Source organism: Rhipicephalus microplus, unplaced genomic scaffold, assembly GCF_043290135.1.
Source record: "Rhipicephalus microplus isolate Deutch F79 unplaced genomic scaffold, USDA_Rmic scaffold_52, whole genome shotgun sequence".
In the NCBI taxonomy this organism is placed as follows: Eukaryota; Metazoa; Arthropoda; class Arachnida; order Ixodida; family Ixodidae; genus Rhipicephalus; species Rhipicephalus microplus.
This window is the reverse complement of record NW_027464625.1, coordinates 1474008-1491145: the sequence shown is the minus strand read 5'-3', so window position 1 is coordinate 1491145 and position 17138 is coordinate 1474008. Positions and strand designations below refer to the sequence as shown.

The 17138-nt window shown below is 44.2% G+C and overlaps 1 protein-coding gene across 2 annotated transcripts in view; it reads right to left on the bottom strand.

The window, feature by feature from the left end:
- Positions 1–3875: 3875 nt before the first annotated feature.
- Positions 3876–17138, bottom strand: part of LOC142788288 (TATA box-binding protein-associated factor RNA polymerase I subunit C-like) — a 40917-nt gene continuing 27654 nt past the window's right edge. For both annotated transcript variants that reach the window (XM_075884889.1, XM_075884890.1), the window contains 4 exons: positions 14183–14378; positions 11837–11928; positions 4923–5090; positions 3876–4765 (listed from right to left, as the gene is read on the bottom strand). In XM_075884889.1, the coding sequence (XP_075741004.1) occupies positions 4394–4765; positions 4923–5090; positions 11837–11928; positions 14183–14378 (828 nt within the window). In that variant the 3' untranslated portion in view covers positions 3876–4393. The remainder of the gene's footprint in view (positions 4766–4922; positions 5091–11836; positions 11929–14182; positions 14379–17138) is intronic.

Genomic DNA, 17138 nt, shown 5'->3' with positions numbered 1-17138 from the left:
GTGCATATTCTTAGGAAGCGGCGGAACAATTAGGCGGTCGCGAACCGAGGCAGGAACATCCGCTTTTTCTCCCTGCTGAGTGTGGTACCGGATGCCAAGTGACTCGAGGATGTGTCGACCCGTCTTAGACCCCGACAAGCGTTCGTTTTGCGAAACGACATGGGCCTCAATTAACTCGTCGAGTGAGTTGTGCAGTCCAAGTTCTAGTAACTTTTCAGTGCTCGCATTCAGTGGAACTCCAATTGCTCTCTTGAAAGCCTTTCGTGTTATACATTCGATTTTGTTTTTTTCTGAGCCTAACAATTTGAGGTAGGGGGCAACGTATGTTATACGGCTTATTGCGTACGCCTGCACTAGACGGATCGCGCAGTGTTCGCGCATACCAGTACGTCTGTTCGTGATACGACGTAGGAGTCGGATCGTGTCGTCTACCGAACGACGTAGTCTTCGCACCGTCTCACCATTATGGCCGTTTGCCTGCAGGTGTAACCCCAGAATTCTAATTTTGTCTACGTGTGGAATGGGAGTGCCATCTGCCAATAGAACGCTTATTTTGTAGCACTCCCTTTCCTCGTCGCGCGGGGTTTTGCGACCTCTACTTGTAGGTTTGTAGATTAGAAGTTCCGACTTGGTTGCCGAGCATTCGAGGCCCGTTCCTCTCAAGTACTCCTGAACTTCGTCTACACCTGCCTGGAGCGTACGCTCGACGTGACCATCACAACCTCCGCCGGGAACCCAGAGGGTGATGTCATCCGCGTAGATACTGTGATACAATCCTTGTATGCCTAATAATTTCTCGGGTAGCCCAATTAGAACTAAATTAAAGAGTAATGGCGAAATTACGGAGCCTTGTGGCGTGCCCCTCGAGCCCATCTCAAATTCTTGCAGTTCCACATCTCCAACGACGACGCGTACGCGTCTGCCGGCAAGGAAGTCACGTATGTAATTATATGTTTTTTGTCCTAGTCCTAATGTTTGAACTCTGTTTAAAATTGCTTCGTGTTTAACGCTGTCGAAGGCCTTTTTAATATCTAGGCCAAGGATCGCCTTGGTTGAGCTGGTAATGTCATCAACAATGTGGTGCTTCAGCTGAAGCAACGCGTCTTGTGCGGAGAGATTGCGGCGGAATCCTAGCATGGTGTGCGGAAATACATCGCGGACTTCGAGAAAGTCAGTCACGCGTTTGAGGACTGCGTGCTCCAGAACTTTTCCTACACAAGACGTGAGCGAAATTGGCCTTAGATTATCAAGCGCAACCTGCTTGCCCGGTTTAGGAATCATGATAACTCGAGCTCTTTTCCATGCTTCAGGAAGGGAACCGCGTTGCCAGCACTCGTTGACATAAGTCACAAATCGGGAGATTGACTCGTCATCTAAGTTGCGGAGAGCCTTGTTCGAAACCCGGTCCAGGCCGGGCGCCGATCGGGTGTTTAGTTCAAAAAGGACTGCCCGAATTTCCGCTTCGCTAAATTCGGCGTCTAGTTGCTCATTAGCAACGCCGTCATAATCTGGGTGTTGGACGCTCTCTGCCAACTTAAAGTACCGGTCACGTATTGCACCGAGCAGGTCATCGCCTTTATGATCGTTCACAAGTCTCCGAGTTTTATGGCCTTGAGCGGCACGAGTATCTTCCGGATCCAATAGGTGCCGGAAAAGGCGCCAAGCACTCGCCCCGCGCATCTGTCGCTCGAGGCCGTTGCACAGGTCTTCCCATTGTGACCTACAGACTTGGAACGCATGTTCCTCAATTTCTCTGTCTAACCGTGCTATGCGTTTTCTCAACGCCCGGTTATGTCTTTGGCGCTTCCACCTCTTGAGTAGGGCTTGCTTTGCTTCCCACATGTGTAGGAGCCTGCTGTCGATTACTTCGAGCTTCGCTTCGGGCGGGATGTGGCACGTTATCGCGTCTACGTCCCGATTGAGCGTCGCGGTCCACTCGTCTATATCCGTGATCGGCTCGTCGCCTCGCCCGCCTTCTGCTCGCTGTTTGCGGAACGCGTCCCACTGCACTAATTTGAGTTTACGGCCTGTGCTTTCAGAGTATGTTCTACGAACGCTCAGGCCCGTGTCTACCGTAATCTCTATCAGAGAGTGGTCACTCCCTAAGTCCTCCTGCGTGTTTTGCCAAGGCGTGTTTTGCAAGAGACAGGTGGCTTTTTGGGCTAGTTATGGTATTAAGGCCGGTAATCTCTGTCAGCTGCCCCTCCGTGTTGCCAACTGTAAATAAACTGATTTTTCTGGATGCGGCAGGTATTCATCTCTGCAACAGGACACGGAAGGTGGTAATTTCTAATGCATATTCATCAATCAAATTAACTAATATTGGTGTACCCCAGGGGTCCATTCTGGGGCCCCTTTTGTTTTTACTCTATATTAACGATTTGCTGAAATGCCTTTCTTCATCCAGTTGTATATTATACGCCGACGACAGCACAATTTTTAACTCCGATAGCAGCATTATATCCTTAACTGGAAAACTAAACTTTGATCTGGCTCAACTCGTTCAATGGTGCAGTAATAATATGTTAGAAATTAACACGCCTAAGACAAAATTTGTTGTCTTCTCTTCACCACAAAAACCCTTACCTTCTATCCCTCCTGTTATAATTGCGCGCAACGAAATCCCTGTGAGCGACTGCTGTAGATTCCTAGGCGTTGAACTCGACAGTAACTTGAAATACCACCGACATGTTGCATATATTAGGAAAAAAATGACGTATGGCGTTCGACTACTGATTAAATCTCGTCTTTATTTCAATCCATCAATACTTATGTCACTGTATTTCTCTTTTGTTCATTTGCACATTTTTTACTGTATTACTTCATGGAGTAACACATACACCACTCATCTTACTTCAGTTCAGACAATTCAAAACCAAGCGATAAGAATTCTCACGTCAAGCCCATATCTCTCTAACGCTAAGTCACTACTTCACGAAAAAAATATATTAACTGTATCTGAGCTAGTTAAATATAACCTTGGTATTTACATGTATTGAACTATAAATAACCAACTTCCACACTTTACTACCATTCTCTCAAATAACAATGTCACAAGATTTGCCCTTAACAATAACTTTCTACTGCCAAAAGTTCGCACCAATTATGGCGAACAAACCATTCATTTTTCCGGAATTTCTTTTTGGAATAGTTTACCTTCCGACATTAAAGTATGCCGTTCTCTGAAGGTAATTAAATCGAAGTTAAAAAATCCTATCATGTCAACTAACTAGCCTGTTTTGCTGTTTCTTATTTGATTCGTGTTTATTGTGAGTTACGTTCTGTAATCACTTGTCATTGAAGTTAACTCGTTATTCTTGCTTTTAAATTGTTTCTGTGAGATTACAAGGTATATTCTTACTTTATTTATTTCAATTGCATTTTACTGTAGCTCTGTCTCCCTGCTATGTACATCACAATCAATCTCAATTCTACATTGTACAAGAGGTGCCCTTGCAGTCTCTGACTATGGGACCTCTTTATGTATATGATGCACATGTATTTTTCTTCATTTAGCACAATAAAACCTTCTGTTCTGTTTATGTGCGTAGATTGGGCCTTCTGTGTATGGTTCTATTTACACTGTTGCTTCGGAAAAATAAACATCCAGTTGAAAGCTAGCTCTTGCACTGTTGTCTCTTCCTTACCTCCATATGTTAGGGTTATGCCACATTTTGAACTTCAAAGTATGCTCAAGCATATGTTTGTATGAACACACATACAGACCAAGTTTAACCATTTATAACTGCACATTTACCTCGTCTTTGCGGTGTTAAAATACAAATTTTCCTTGAGCACGCAAGAAAATAGAAACATTATGGCAGTAGCGACAGATTCTCACTTGCATTTGTAACAATAAAGACAACACACGGATGTGAGCCGGGAAAGATTCAAGAAAAGGTTTAATGAAGCAGTAAGAAAAATGAAAATGTTGTTGCCTTGAAGTTGCTACGAAAGTACTTGAGGGCCCTAGAAATTTTTAATATCTTACAACAGGGGATTGCCACTACTAATGGCTGAAAATGCTGAATGAAAACCAGATGAGAATGACTTTGCCTAGTTGTGACAGTGTTTATTGACAGTGAATGATGATGTGTAATGAATGAACAAACAATGAGGAATGGTGAATTTTTAAGCTTCCTGGAAGATTTGTGCATGGGTAAAAGAAAGCCAGACATTGTGCCAAACACTGACAACAGTAACCTTCATTAAGTCCGTTTGTCACTATGATGTAGATGAGATTTTAACTTACTGCTGTTAAAGCATATCAAGACAATTTTTTGAACAGATGCAATATAGCAGGAATGGAGTGACACTTGCTTAGCCCGCTACCTAGCTGGTGGCTTTCGAGGCCTGCACGCTGAAGGCATCAACATTTGGCCTTTTGGCTTTCTCAAAAACCATCCATGACGACTTTTTTTTTCTTTAACGACAAACTCGGCTGTCGGGACTTGCGTAGTTCCGGTGTCACAGACACCTGCGTCAAACCCGTGAGATCACTTTCGTCAAACAAAGGCTGGCTTGGGTCGTAGTATTCAGGCTCAGTATTTCGTAAGAGCAGATCCGTTGAAGGATTGGCGGCTCTGGATGTCAGGGTCATAACCGGGCTCTCGCCATGAAGCACGCCCTGCCAGGTCTTCCCCTGAATTTCTAGATGCTGTTCCTCTTCCTGCTGCTTCTGTTCACCTGTGCAGTCCTGTGAAAACTCCATTATGGAAGCATGCGCATCTTCTTTCTTTTCACCGGTGCTTAGTGGACATCCAGTCTGTAATAAGCAAGAAGTATACACTTGCCACTGACATCTGGTGATCCCACCGCATGAGCCTGCCAAGCAGTGAGGAACACAAAAGCAGAGAGGCCAATAAATTATGAGCGTAATGAACTACTATTACATTCCGAAGTAGAGAAAAGCAATACTCAACTGTTTCTGTCCAAAGTTCTAGGTAGCGTCTCGCAGTTCGATCCCAAGTACCAAGGTGGATGGCTTCCAACGAGCTTCTGGCTTCATCCACACCACTCTCATCTTGTGAGATATCTGCGCTGTGTGCTGTTACGGCTTGTTTCCACTCTTCTGAGGACAGTGTTTTGTTCTGTAATACATATCATATTAATATTTAAAAAAGTATTACAAGACTAATACTTTAGGGAAACAGTGAAGCATTGAAGCAGTAAAGCGAATTCTATGGCAAATAAATATAATACTAAAATTGTATTTTTTAGCCCTAAAACATCTTTTTGGCCACAAGTGATGGCAGTGTGAACACTACTCACAGCTAGAAGTGTGGGAATATTCGGACTTCCAAATATTTTTCATACAGTGTTTGCTATTTGATTCACACCGGAATTTTACAATTCGAAGTATTCGAACTTTTAGAAAATACATGTCACTTCTTACTTTTCCGAGCATAATTAGAGGCAGGAGAAGTACTGTTTTTAGCAGCCAAAAGTGTTTTCGGAGTGAGAAAAATGTTAGTTGGGAGCAGCTATTGGTGTTTGGGAACAGATACAAAATTCGCCATCTTGTAAATATTATTTTTATTATAAGATATACTTCACAGACAAAAGTCAATGTAAATTTCAAGAAGCTATAAAGTAAAAAGATGACTGGTTGTCAAAAATGTACTGTGAAGTGAGCTACATATATAATTAAAATACTAGTATTTGTAACAAAAATCAAATCAAACCAATAAAGCCGAGCACCACATTTTAGAAGTTAGAAGTAACCACAGTCCCACATGACTGTTGCCAAATAAGCAGTAGATAGTCAGTTCGGGATTAAATCAATCCTGCTCATTTATATATTTCTCTACACTAGCTTGCAAGTCAAGCTGAAAAAAAAAAACTGCCAAAATGAGCTACATCCTTAATATGCCAGTGCATTTTGCACAAATGAGATCAGAGCAGATAATGCTGCACATTAGTAGCATACTGGGATGATAGTATAGTAGAGTCTCGATGATACGAACTTGAAGGGAGCATGCAAAATATTTGTACTATCCCGAATTCGTATGAACCAAAAACAAGTTAAAGCTGATCGCGAAGATGAACAAGAACTTTATTGGGGTCAACTACTTTTTGCTGAAAGAAGTCCATGAGGTTCTTTTGAGCTTTACTGCTTCCACCACCTCTCAATAAAGTGCCTCGGTTTCCTCACTCATGCTGCTGGCGTTATAAGGTGCGTTCCCACTTGGCATCAAAGGGAACGAAAGCGGCAAAACTTCTTGAAAATTCACTCGCTTCGCCAATTAAGCCACCGGAAAAATGCACCACGAAGTCGATATGAAAAAAATCAGTTCAAGAGAATTCACTTGCGAGAATTTAAGCGAAAACGCCAGAGTGGCCACAAAACCATGTACGTGCCCATCGAAAATGTTCACATTCGTTCTGCCCCTCATATACATGCCACCGCTGTCGTCTTTGCCACTAGAAAATTTATTCCTGAGCATCAAAATCCCTAGAGTTCTAGTTAGGCACAAAGCACTGGAAAAAAAAAATAGTTTACGTATTTACAAACTTTGTTTCGGGAGATACGTCAAAAGAAATGACACAAGCCGACACAGCTGCAGCGACGGATTAATCCAGCAGTGCAAAAGAGAGACACGTTTAGGGCATGCCGACTCCCTGCTGCTGCACCTTTGCCTACTTCCTGTGTTCACAGCGATCGTAATTCAAACCAGGCTCTTGATGAACACGTCTCTTTCATGGCCGTGATCTTCGTTGTGCTGCGCCGGTACTAGTTCGCCTTTGCGCCGATGCACCCACCGAGGCATTGGCTGCCATCTTGAATATACAGCAGGTTGCATGTGTCACAGGTCCCGTTAATTAGGGAGGCGATTGCCGGGCTAATTCCAAGGGCCGAAGTATCGGCCCCCCGAACCGCACCACGAAAGCGTGGACAACTTAGAAGTGGTCCTACTTGGCACGCCAGCGGACGCCGGCTGTGGCCCAAAGAACAAGTCAGAGCCAAGAGTTGATAAACAAAACAAAATTATATTCTCAGTTATGGCAGATCCAAAACGATACACAAGTATGCACACTCGACAATAGTTGAATACAATATGACACCAATCAAAACAATGTACTACACAGTACAATCAGCCACACTCGAAACAACGGACACAGACAACAATACGCACTACAATGCAGTCGCATGCATCGAACAACCAAGACACTTGAAGACTAAAGAGTTAGAAAACTTATTCAGTCCAAAGTTCTTGGAACAAAAGTCTGAATGATACTCTTCCGAGAATCACTCACTCAAAGTCCAGCGTTGTTGTCGTTCCACTGCCCCCGAAGTTTCTCATCCAGGAAACTTCGCGTCTTCGCCCCCGACGTTTCTCTTCCAGGAAACTTCGCGTCTTCAATTGGCTGCTCTCCGGGCTCCAAACTTCTTCGCCGGAAACACGTCGGCTTCACACACGCAGCTGTTGCCACGCGTCTTCGCTCGATAGCGGTAGACACACACTCTTGCCTGTAGCTCGAGTCTTCACCCCTCAGGTGGAAATCCTCTTCTTCTCCTCCTTTGTCACGGAAGACAAAAGGCTTCGCCCTCAAGGCGGAACACCCTGCGCACTCTGGCGCATACCTTCTTCTTCTCCTGCTTTGTCACTAAGGACAAAACCTTCACCGACAGACGCGGCGGGATACCCTACGCACTCTGGCGCTAACTTCCTTCTTCTCCTGATCCCGCATCTCGGCTGCTCGATTAAATACCTTCCGCGCGAGATTCCAGAAAATTCTCAGCATTTCGTCGGCGCGATACGCAGCGAAGGCTGGGGAAAGCGCGAGACGGTACGAGGGCCGTCCGCCACGGATGACGCAACCCTGCATCACCACGCCCCTTTCCATCTAGAACGTTCCAGGGCTTGCTCGGGTGCCGATGAGAGGAGGTTTGTCGGCGACGCACGCTTCCGAGGGGAGAGGGGCACGTGCCCGGGGAGTCTTTGGATGCTGGTTTTCTTTTTTTTTATCGTTGACCTCGCGGCGTCACTCCGGCGTTTCGTCGCGAGAATTTAGCGGTGCGCCCTTTTTGAGCGCTCGTTTTGTGACAGCATGGTTGTTTACATCACAAGGTTTGAGAGCCAGCACAGCCGGTGTAGCCAAAGCCATTGCAAAAAGGGGATCTGCTATCGCGTGGCGGAAATATTGGTCTCAGACCAATTTTTTTGTGTCCGCCTCGTGGCACGGTTTTTTAGTCACTTCTCCTGCGGTGAAGCGAAAAAAATTCCGGTGAGTTTGGCCGCATTCAGTCCCTTTAAGGCCAAGTGTGATGGGGCCTTCCTCCCACAGACAAGCCGCATTGCATCGCTTGCGTGCAGCACTCAATCGTGCGTAAGTATCATCTACAGTAGCTGGGAAAACCATATGTATAACACAGAATCACGGTGTATTTTATATAATGTAATTCATCCGAAGCAACCTTAAAATTTGTATTATCATGAAATTTGCATCCACCGTAATCGTATCGTCGAGATTTTACTGTACTCAGGTTCTTTTCAGTGTCTATATGACTTATGAGATGGTTAAACAGCAAAAGTTTATTATTCTCATTTTTTCAGTGCTGTTTTGGAGCAGGTTTGGGGCAGTTACTGACAAAAATCACAGTTTGGAGCAGCATTTCTGTTTTAGAGCAGTTTGGAGCAATCGGAGCAGCACTTCCACACTGAAAATAAATATAACAGTGTATAATAACAAAAAGAAAGTCGCAGTGTCACTGCAAGGATGAAGCAATGTGATAGCAACAAATCGTAGTCTCATACGAAGTGCGGCTGGCAGCCCTCTTTTTTGGATCCGTTTTCACGCAACTCTACAAAACTCTGGTGTAAGAGAATGCAGCCATTCCAGGGACACTTTTCACAGAGTTTTTGCGTGGTGAGAACGCAGCATTTAGAAGGGTACACGACCTGCCCGCCGATGGCTGCCGAGGTAGCGAGATAGTGCGCGCCCGTAAAATTAAAGCTTACAGTTGCTTCTCAAGCAACCCCCCCCCTTCCCCTTTGTGTTTTTTCATGCTTATCAAAGAGAGGAGGGGCGTTTCCTCTTTGCTTGAGCATTTGAGGGCCGGCCTTGTGGTGCCCTACGAGTGATAGAGATGGGCCAATTGGTTTGATCTCTGTTCCAGCTGCGTTATTCGCACCCGCTCGCCCGCCATTACCAGTGGATAGAACTTACGATGGGCTGGGGGATCTTCCCGATTGGGACATTACAGCGACGGCGAAAACCCATTGAGACTGTCAATTTCGCTATGGCATTAAAGATATTTTGAAAATACCGTATTTACTCAATTCTATGCACCCCATTTTTTTCATGATATTAAAAGTTATGGGAGGTGTTTAGATTAAAAAAATCGAAAGATGACCGCACAGCTCAGGCCCCCTTTGCAACAAAATATGAATAAAATTAACATGAGAAACCGCATTTTATTCGAAAAGATAAAAAGAAAAATAGGTGCACACAGCGAACCCATCACTGGTGCAGCAGGTTAGTCACTATCGCTGCCGCTCGAGTCCGTCGCATCGCTCGAGTCCGTTGCACTGCTGCAGTCTGTCGCACAGCTCTAGACCGTCACACAGCTCGAGCCTATCGCACCGCTCGAGTCCATTGCACCATTCGAATCGTTACTCTCGATGTCTCACAGCAGATCCTCTTCGATGCCATCCATGTTGTTCGTGACACAACACTTCTTGAACGACTTCGCGAGAACGTCGACTTTGATACGTTTACACGCATCTAATATCCATGTTGCCACGATGGACGGGGGGTACACTATTTGCAACTTTCTCGTCGGCTTTTTTTTTTTTTTTTGTCATAGTTCCGGGCCCACTCTTCATACTTAAGGTGCGCCTTGAATGCCTTGTTCACTAAGACATGCAGCGGTTGCAGCACTAGTGTCATGCCTCCTGGAATTATGACCAAGTTACAGTTGCTCTTGAGCAGCTTGGTTTTCACATCCGGGGCTCCACCCAGCCACGGCTAGCGCAGAACACCACGCGAGGAATCTCCATCACCTTCGTCTGGGTGGCATTGTCAGTGACAGCCATACCTCTGTTTCTTTCGCTGTGAAAAAACTCGCAGACTTCCTCTTAGGGTTGTCGGCCCTTGCGCGGTCCCGTGAATTTCTTGTGAGCCATGACGCCCTTGAGCACCTGGTCCCGCCGTTTCCTCCACCTGACGATGCAGGCTTGGTCCACGCTGAATTCTGTAGCAGCACTGTGATTCAAATTGTCTGCGACAATTTCAGGTTGTAAAAAGCCCTCTTTGCACTGATTCTGACCGATGACGGGGCTATCAAACAATTGACAGAGAAACGTACGAACACCACCTGCCACCGCGAAGCTATGGCTAAGCCAACGCTAGGGTGGCTAGAATGGGGAGGCGTGAAAAACAAATCGTGTTTCCCTTGCCCAGAGGCGCCGCCTTGCGTGATCTCTCTGCTAGGCCAAACATGGTGCGACAGTCGAAGGTGCTGCCAGGTGACATCCGGGAGACGGTAGTGTAGGCCATTGCAACGAGAGCTTGTCAGCGTCGTTGGCGTTACACATGGTTTTACGAGTACTTTGTGCTAGTGTGCACTGAAAGGAATGGCGCATATGAAATTAAGAAAACTCAGAGAGCGTATTTCGTGTCAGGCACTGCGATTTGGGGTGCGGCAATTACAGAAACCTGTAGTTTCATTTTCAAACCACGTGTGTTGGCTACGCAAGAACCTTTAAAACCGCGTCATTTTGTGCTTCCTATAATCACATCTGCCACGATTTTGTCCGCAGCGTTTGTGGAACGCAACCTCACTTTAACTGGTCGAGCGTTGAAGGCATGTGCACTTTCAGAGCTCTGTAATCACCACACATGATTGTTTCAAGAGAGACCACGGTTTCGTACACAGCGGTTGTGGGAAACGATAATCGCAATTCTGACAGTGCATGCGCTGATTGCGCATGTCCTTCCGAAGCTTCGAGCACACTGCTTTCGGCCTTCGTTCCACAGTTTCGACACTGAAGTTCATACAACCCGCCGCGATTAGAGAAAGAGCTCGGAACATCCCAATTTTGGCCCAATAGACATCGCAGAACTTGGCCGGGGAATTTCACGAATTCGTGTATCTGCCGGTCTTGCATCATTGAGACTCTACTGTACGTTTAGATTAATGCCTCCTAAATTCGTTCACAATGAAATACGATGGGTTCGCAAAAAGCCTGGATTGAATTGGGCTGCATTTTTGTCAATGTGGCCAGATCACGCACAAAAATTTCGATTTCCGAGAGATTTTCCCGACAACCGTACAAACATAAAAACTGGTCGAAATCCAGGAGACTTGGCAGGTATACCGATCTGCCACATAAAGGAGGCCACAATGTTGGTTGGGAGTGCTCAGAAAATTCAAGGATATTCAAGGATGGGGCAAAAATTGCAGGACTTTCAAGGGCCTTAAAAATACATTTTTCAAATTTAAAGGTTTTCAAGGACCTGAATGCACCCTGATACTTTTCCATTATGCAAACATGGCAATAAAGAAGAGGAAATGGACATGGGCCGGGCATGTAGCACGTAGACAGGATAACCGCTGGTCATTAAGGGTCACCAACTGGATTCCCAGAGAAGGGAAGCGGGGTAGGGGGAGACAGAAGGTTAGGTGGGCAGATGAGATTAAGAAGTTTGCGGGTATAAATTGGCAACAGCAAGCACAGGACCGGGTTAACTGGCGGAACATGGGAGAGGCCTTTGTCCTGCAGTGGACGTAGACAGGCTGATGATGATGATGATGATGATGATGATGATGATGATGAAACATGGTTATGAAATAAATGTATGCACTAAAAGGTTGAACTAAATCTCTTACCTCATTCATCGCTTGAATGATCATGTTTTGCAGGTTGGAAAGCTTTGCCCTGTTGCGTTGTGTCAGAGGATCGTTATCATCCGAAGCGACTCCTTGATACATCCACAGAACAAACCGATGACATAGCCATGAAAGCAAACAAACAGCTCTTCATTAAAAAGACAATGACAATATTTTAGAGGAGTGTTACAAATACTTCAGCGCACTGGGAACATAATTTTTTAGACAGCAAGCGTGGCTCAATTAACCCAAACCCTAGCTAGCTTGGTACTTATTACAGTTCAATAGTTTCTCCTTCTGCAAGGTATTGGATAGAATGAATGAGACCTTATACATAGTGCCTTGCATTGTCTTAATCGTAAGTTAGGTTCAACATGCATGCATGCATGTGTATTTCCAGTGCTTTGCCTATGCTTTCTATGGACAATGACAAACTAGAATCCCATGTGTACACAGACCTGCAAATGCAGTTTTTGTTGGGAAAAAATCAATGCCACATAAAAAACACTGCCTTAAATGCTAAATGAAAAACATTGCAAAAAAATAAAAAAAATCTATAATATATTGTGAACTGTCCAAAAGGCACACTAAGAGTCCACCTTTGACATGTTATCTCAATTCAAAGGGACAAGCATGGTTTAATGGGCAAACAAACTACAGAATTACCATTAAAACAAGAAAATATATAAAGAATGCGGGCAAGATTTGAAGGTTGGGCCAGTATGAAACACATGCAGGTGGTACAAAAGGCTGTCAGATATATTTTAGTAGATTCACACGCAGACATTTGACATTTAGGGCACCTGGCAGCTAGTTCACATGCAGCAAGATCTCCCTTCCCTATTCTGATTGGTTCTGCACTTATATGAGGCACCACTGTTCATGGAGCCCTTTGCCACTGCCGACCAGAGCAAGATTATTGATTGATATGTGAGGTTTAACGTCCCAAAACCACCATATGATAATGAGAGACGGCGTAGTGGAGGGCTCCGGAAATTTTGACCAGCTGGGGTTATTTAACGTGTGCCCAAATCTGAGCACATGGGCCTACAACATTTCCGCCTCCATTGGAAATGCAGCCGCTGCAGCCGGGATTCGATCCCGCGACCTTCGAGTCAGCAGCTTAGTACCTTAGCCACTAGACCACCGCGGCAGGGCGACCAGAGCAAGATGCTGTTTTTCATGTTATTCAACACGTTTTGCAAATGATGGCTTCTGTTTGTGATGCAAGGGCAAATGTCAATTCTAGAAAGCCTAGAAGCATCAATCCCTCTTTCTCAGTGCCTCTAGACGGCTATAGCACAGTGACAAACGTATACGAAAACACTCACTGGACACCAGCGAATGGAACATTGCTGTACATTCAGCCAGTGAACTAGCAGCAACAACACAGCGTAGTGGTCACATTGTGCTGCGCACCCCTTGAACTTGGCAGCCAGATAAAAGACCTCCCGAGCCACTGTGGTAAGTTTCAATTTTTTCTGTGAATTTTTTCGCAGTTCGAACATGTTCATGTTTTTTGGTAGCGAAAATGCCAATTCATGTGATGTGTGATTTCACTTTCACAAGAATGCTAGCCCCTATAGAAAATCCACTTATTCATAAACTACCACCATTACAGCTTAGTGCAAGCTGGCAGTGGAATCAATGGCAGTCGGGCGCGTAGCCACAAAACTTTTTCTGGGGGGGGGGGGGGGGGGGGGGGCTAGAGGGTCACAGGTTTAGTGTGCCACCTCCTGACAACGTCCCTGATGGCAGTGATTAGTTTCTAACCATTTTAACCATTTTTTCTGCATAAATAAAATATAATGTCCATTTATAACTACATTCACAAAAATAACATTTAAATTGCATTAATGGCTAAGACAAGGCAGCGATCACAATGACTGTACACTTATTTGAGCCTACCTACAGCTTAATCACTACGGGCTTTAAAAAAATGAACAATTCGTTGGTGTCTGCAACCAGGCACTATATTAATAATTGGAGACTCCTTCTTGATAAGCATAGCTGACAGAGCCAATCTCAGTGCCATTGGTTGAAAGAAAACCATGGAATGCCCCATATATATACTAGCAATGCCCGTCTTTCTCAGTGAACAAGTTCTTGGAGCTATGTTTTCATCACGTCAACAACTGAACTTTATCTTTTTTTCCCTTCTATCTGATATCAGGGCAGCCAGCTGAGTTTAGTACAAGCTCCACTACAGCGCCACTACTGCACAATTTTTTCTCTCTCTCTTGACAAGGAGCAGAGAAAGGACGTTGCAAACGATGCAATCAGAAGACAAGATTAAGAAAAATGCTTTGAGATACATTTGCCAACACGGAGATGTCTATGTTTTACCTCGATACTGAATGAAATGATTAACAAGCAGTGGATGCTTCTCTGGTCCATCCTTGTTGACAGTGCCTGTAGCAATAACAAGGTCAGTCCACCACTTTACTCTCTGCTCTATTTCTGGAACTGGCAGCAACTTGCAGCCAGCACTGAAATTCCAGTCACTCCTGCACAAGGGCTTATCGCCGTCCCGCACAAAGTCCTGCAAAAATTTTTTTAAAAATAGCAATTGTAAGAAGTTTTAAGGAAGTAACAACACACTTGGTCCTTTATTTACAGTTTTTTTTAGCTTGCCGAGGTTTTTGTTACTACAAGTGTGGCACTGTGCTTTTGCTTTCATGGAGCCAGGGTCATGCAGGCTGCTTATGCAGTAATGGCTGCTTATGTGAAGCTGTGTGCATGCTTGAAGATGATTATCTGACAACTCCTGTAAGCCCTGCCGAGTCTGTGCTGTAGATGCATGTGGAACACAAGGATCCAGTGTCATGCCTTTCTTAGCTCTTATCGGTCTCTTTAGCACTGTTTTTCCACTATAAGTATGAACCACTAACTAGCCTAAGTGTCTCTTCTAGAACTAAAGGAAGTTCCACGATGTTGGCTGTTAGTACTTTTTCTGCAGATGCATAATTAGTTACAAATTCACGTTAGAACAACAATAAGTGGGATGTTATAAACAAAAAAAAAAGATATCCCTACAAGACAACTTGCTACTTCTTAGGAGCTGTAGAAAAAATCTCTTCAGGATGCATTGAATGCTTTAACAGCATCTGTCTTTGCTCCACTTTCTTAACTATTATACTATACATGCATTTATTCCAGTCCTGGGAGTGTTTACGAGGGCCACATCTGGCAATCAGAGTGAACATAGAATATACTATAAACTGCAGACTCTGCATAGCATGAGAGGCTAGATACAAGCAATTGGTCAATAAACCAACATATTATATCAAGTAGTGATGGCCAACAGGGTCAGGAGGGTCATTAAAAGGACACCAGAGTTAAATAACGATTTATGTCAGACTGAAAGCTCAATAAATGACGTCTAAAACAACATTATCAACAGCAGTGCCCTACTTGCTGAGAAATTAAGGTAATGCACGAGAACACATGTGCCACGATGAGGACATTCGCGAAATTATCCCGATGACGTCAGACTAACCGCCTATTAGTAATCAAACTAGCTGCACTAAACTAAGAGCCTTCCGTGCATCAAGAGATGAAATAAAATGACGCTTGTTCCTTTCTGTTTCATTCATGAAAAAAAGAGCCGCCGGATGTTACTATGCGGAATGGCGCGAGTTGTATGAAGTTTCAATTTTTGCCTGGCTAAACTGGACAGGTCGTGCCACCTAGTGGGCTCCAGTTTAACCAAGCACGCCTGTAATCTTAGAGGCCATGGCTAAAAATTGTTCAATGTCCATTGTTGCTGCTGTGGCTACTGCTTATTTTGCTCTCCTGCAACTAGTGTTGGCGGCCCCACATAAAGCAGGGCAACATTGTGCACAACAACAGTGACGTGAGACGGTCACTTTCAAGTGGGGGATTTGAAGTGTCTTAATAAAATGCGGACCACTAGAACGTGATTTTATTTCAAAATAAGCACTTCCTTGGCCCAAAAGTAGCACTACCAGGTTTCTGGACCGCTATTTCAGCAATCAACATTGACTTGATAATTGTCTTTATTGTCCCTTTAAGTAAAGAATGAGAATAAAGTGAGGGGCTTAATTTTCAGTACCTGGCAATTATCTACAAGGTGGTATTTAAACACTTTAATTATACCCGCAACATAAATAAGCACAATAGTCACTTGCAGTGGTCAATACTACTTTTTCTCCATGTAGTCTCCTTGCACAGTCACACATTTTTGCCAGCATTTCTTTACCTGTTGCGAGCCTTTTTCGTAAAAGTCATCTGCTTTTTTCTAATGCCATTGTTCTACCGCAAAAATTACATCCTCTCTGTCAAATCGCCAACCACGTAGCGGTTTATTCATCTCAGGATAGAGCAAGACGTCGATGCGTGCAAGATAAGGTGAACAAGGTGAACACTGCAAAAGTTCATAGTCTAACCAGTGGGCGGCGACAATGGATGCCTCGCACAATCTGTGTCAAATTCTTTAAAAAATCATAGCGAGCTCACTTTTGAAGAGGTGACATCAAGCAATGTACTCAGTGTGCAGGTGCCTTATTCAAATCAGTTCCTCATGAATAATTTTCCACGCAGTTCCATGCAGTCTACACCATCCACTTTCAATGATCAATCTTCTGTCATAGAAGATCATGACCTGCATTTTCTTCAACATGTCCGGATAATCCTCGATTGAGGGACTACCCACTCGTGGCTAGTCTGTCCTGGACACGTGGCCCATTTGAAAAGTCCACTTTCACCGCATAATCGTGTCATATGATGGGCTTCCATCCTCACAGGCAGTGTTCATTTCATCGTAGATTTATTGTGCAATGTTGCATTTCAAATTGAGGAGCTTTATGACACCTTGGGCTTTAGTTTGTTCATCATACAGAGTTCATTTTTGCTAAAGCCCGCCGAAAGAAAACTACTTGGAACAAAGACAAGAATGCATGACAGTGACTCTGATTTTGCACAAAAACTTTTATGTGAACATCTCTGTAACTTCTTTATATAACTAAAGCTTTTGGATACCATCTTTCATGTGAGGCCAACAGACAGTGATATCTAACAGGAAAGTAAAACCAATTGAATGATTCAGAACTGCTGGGACAGACTCTGTTGTAATAATACAATAAAAGCTTTTTCATTCGACCCTTATTAATAGAAAAAATGTGATAATTCGGACATGTTCTTCAGTCCTGGTCAGCATATACACCGTTAAATACAATGAAAGTCTGGTTAATTTTGTTGTAACTTGCCTTGCCATAACTAGATTAATTCAGACGATCCTTTATGCCCACCAAGCGGCACAAATATGGGTGCGAATAGGTCC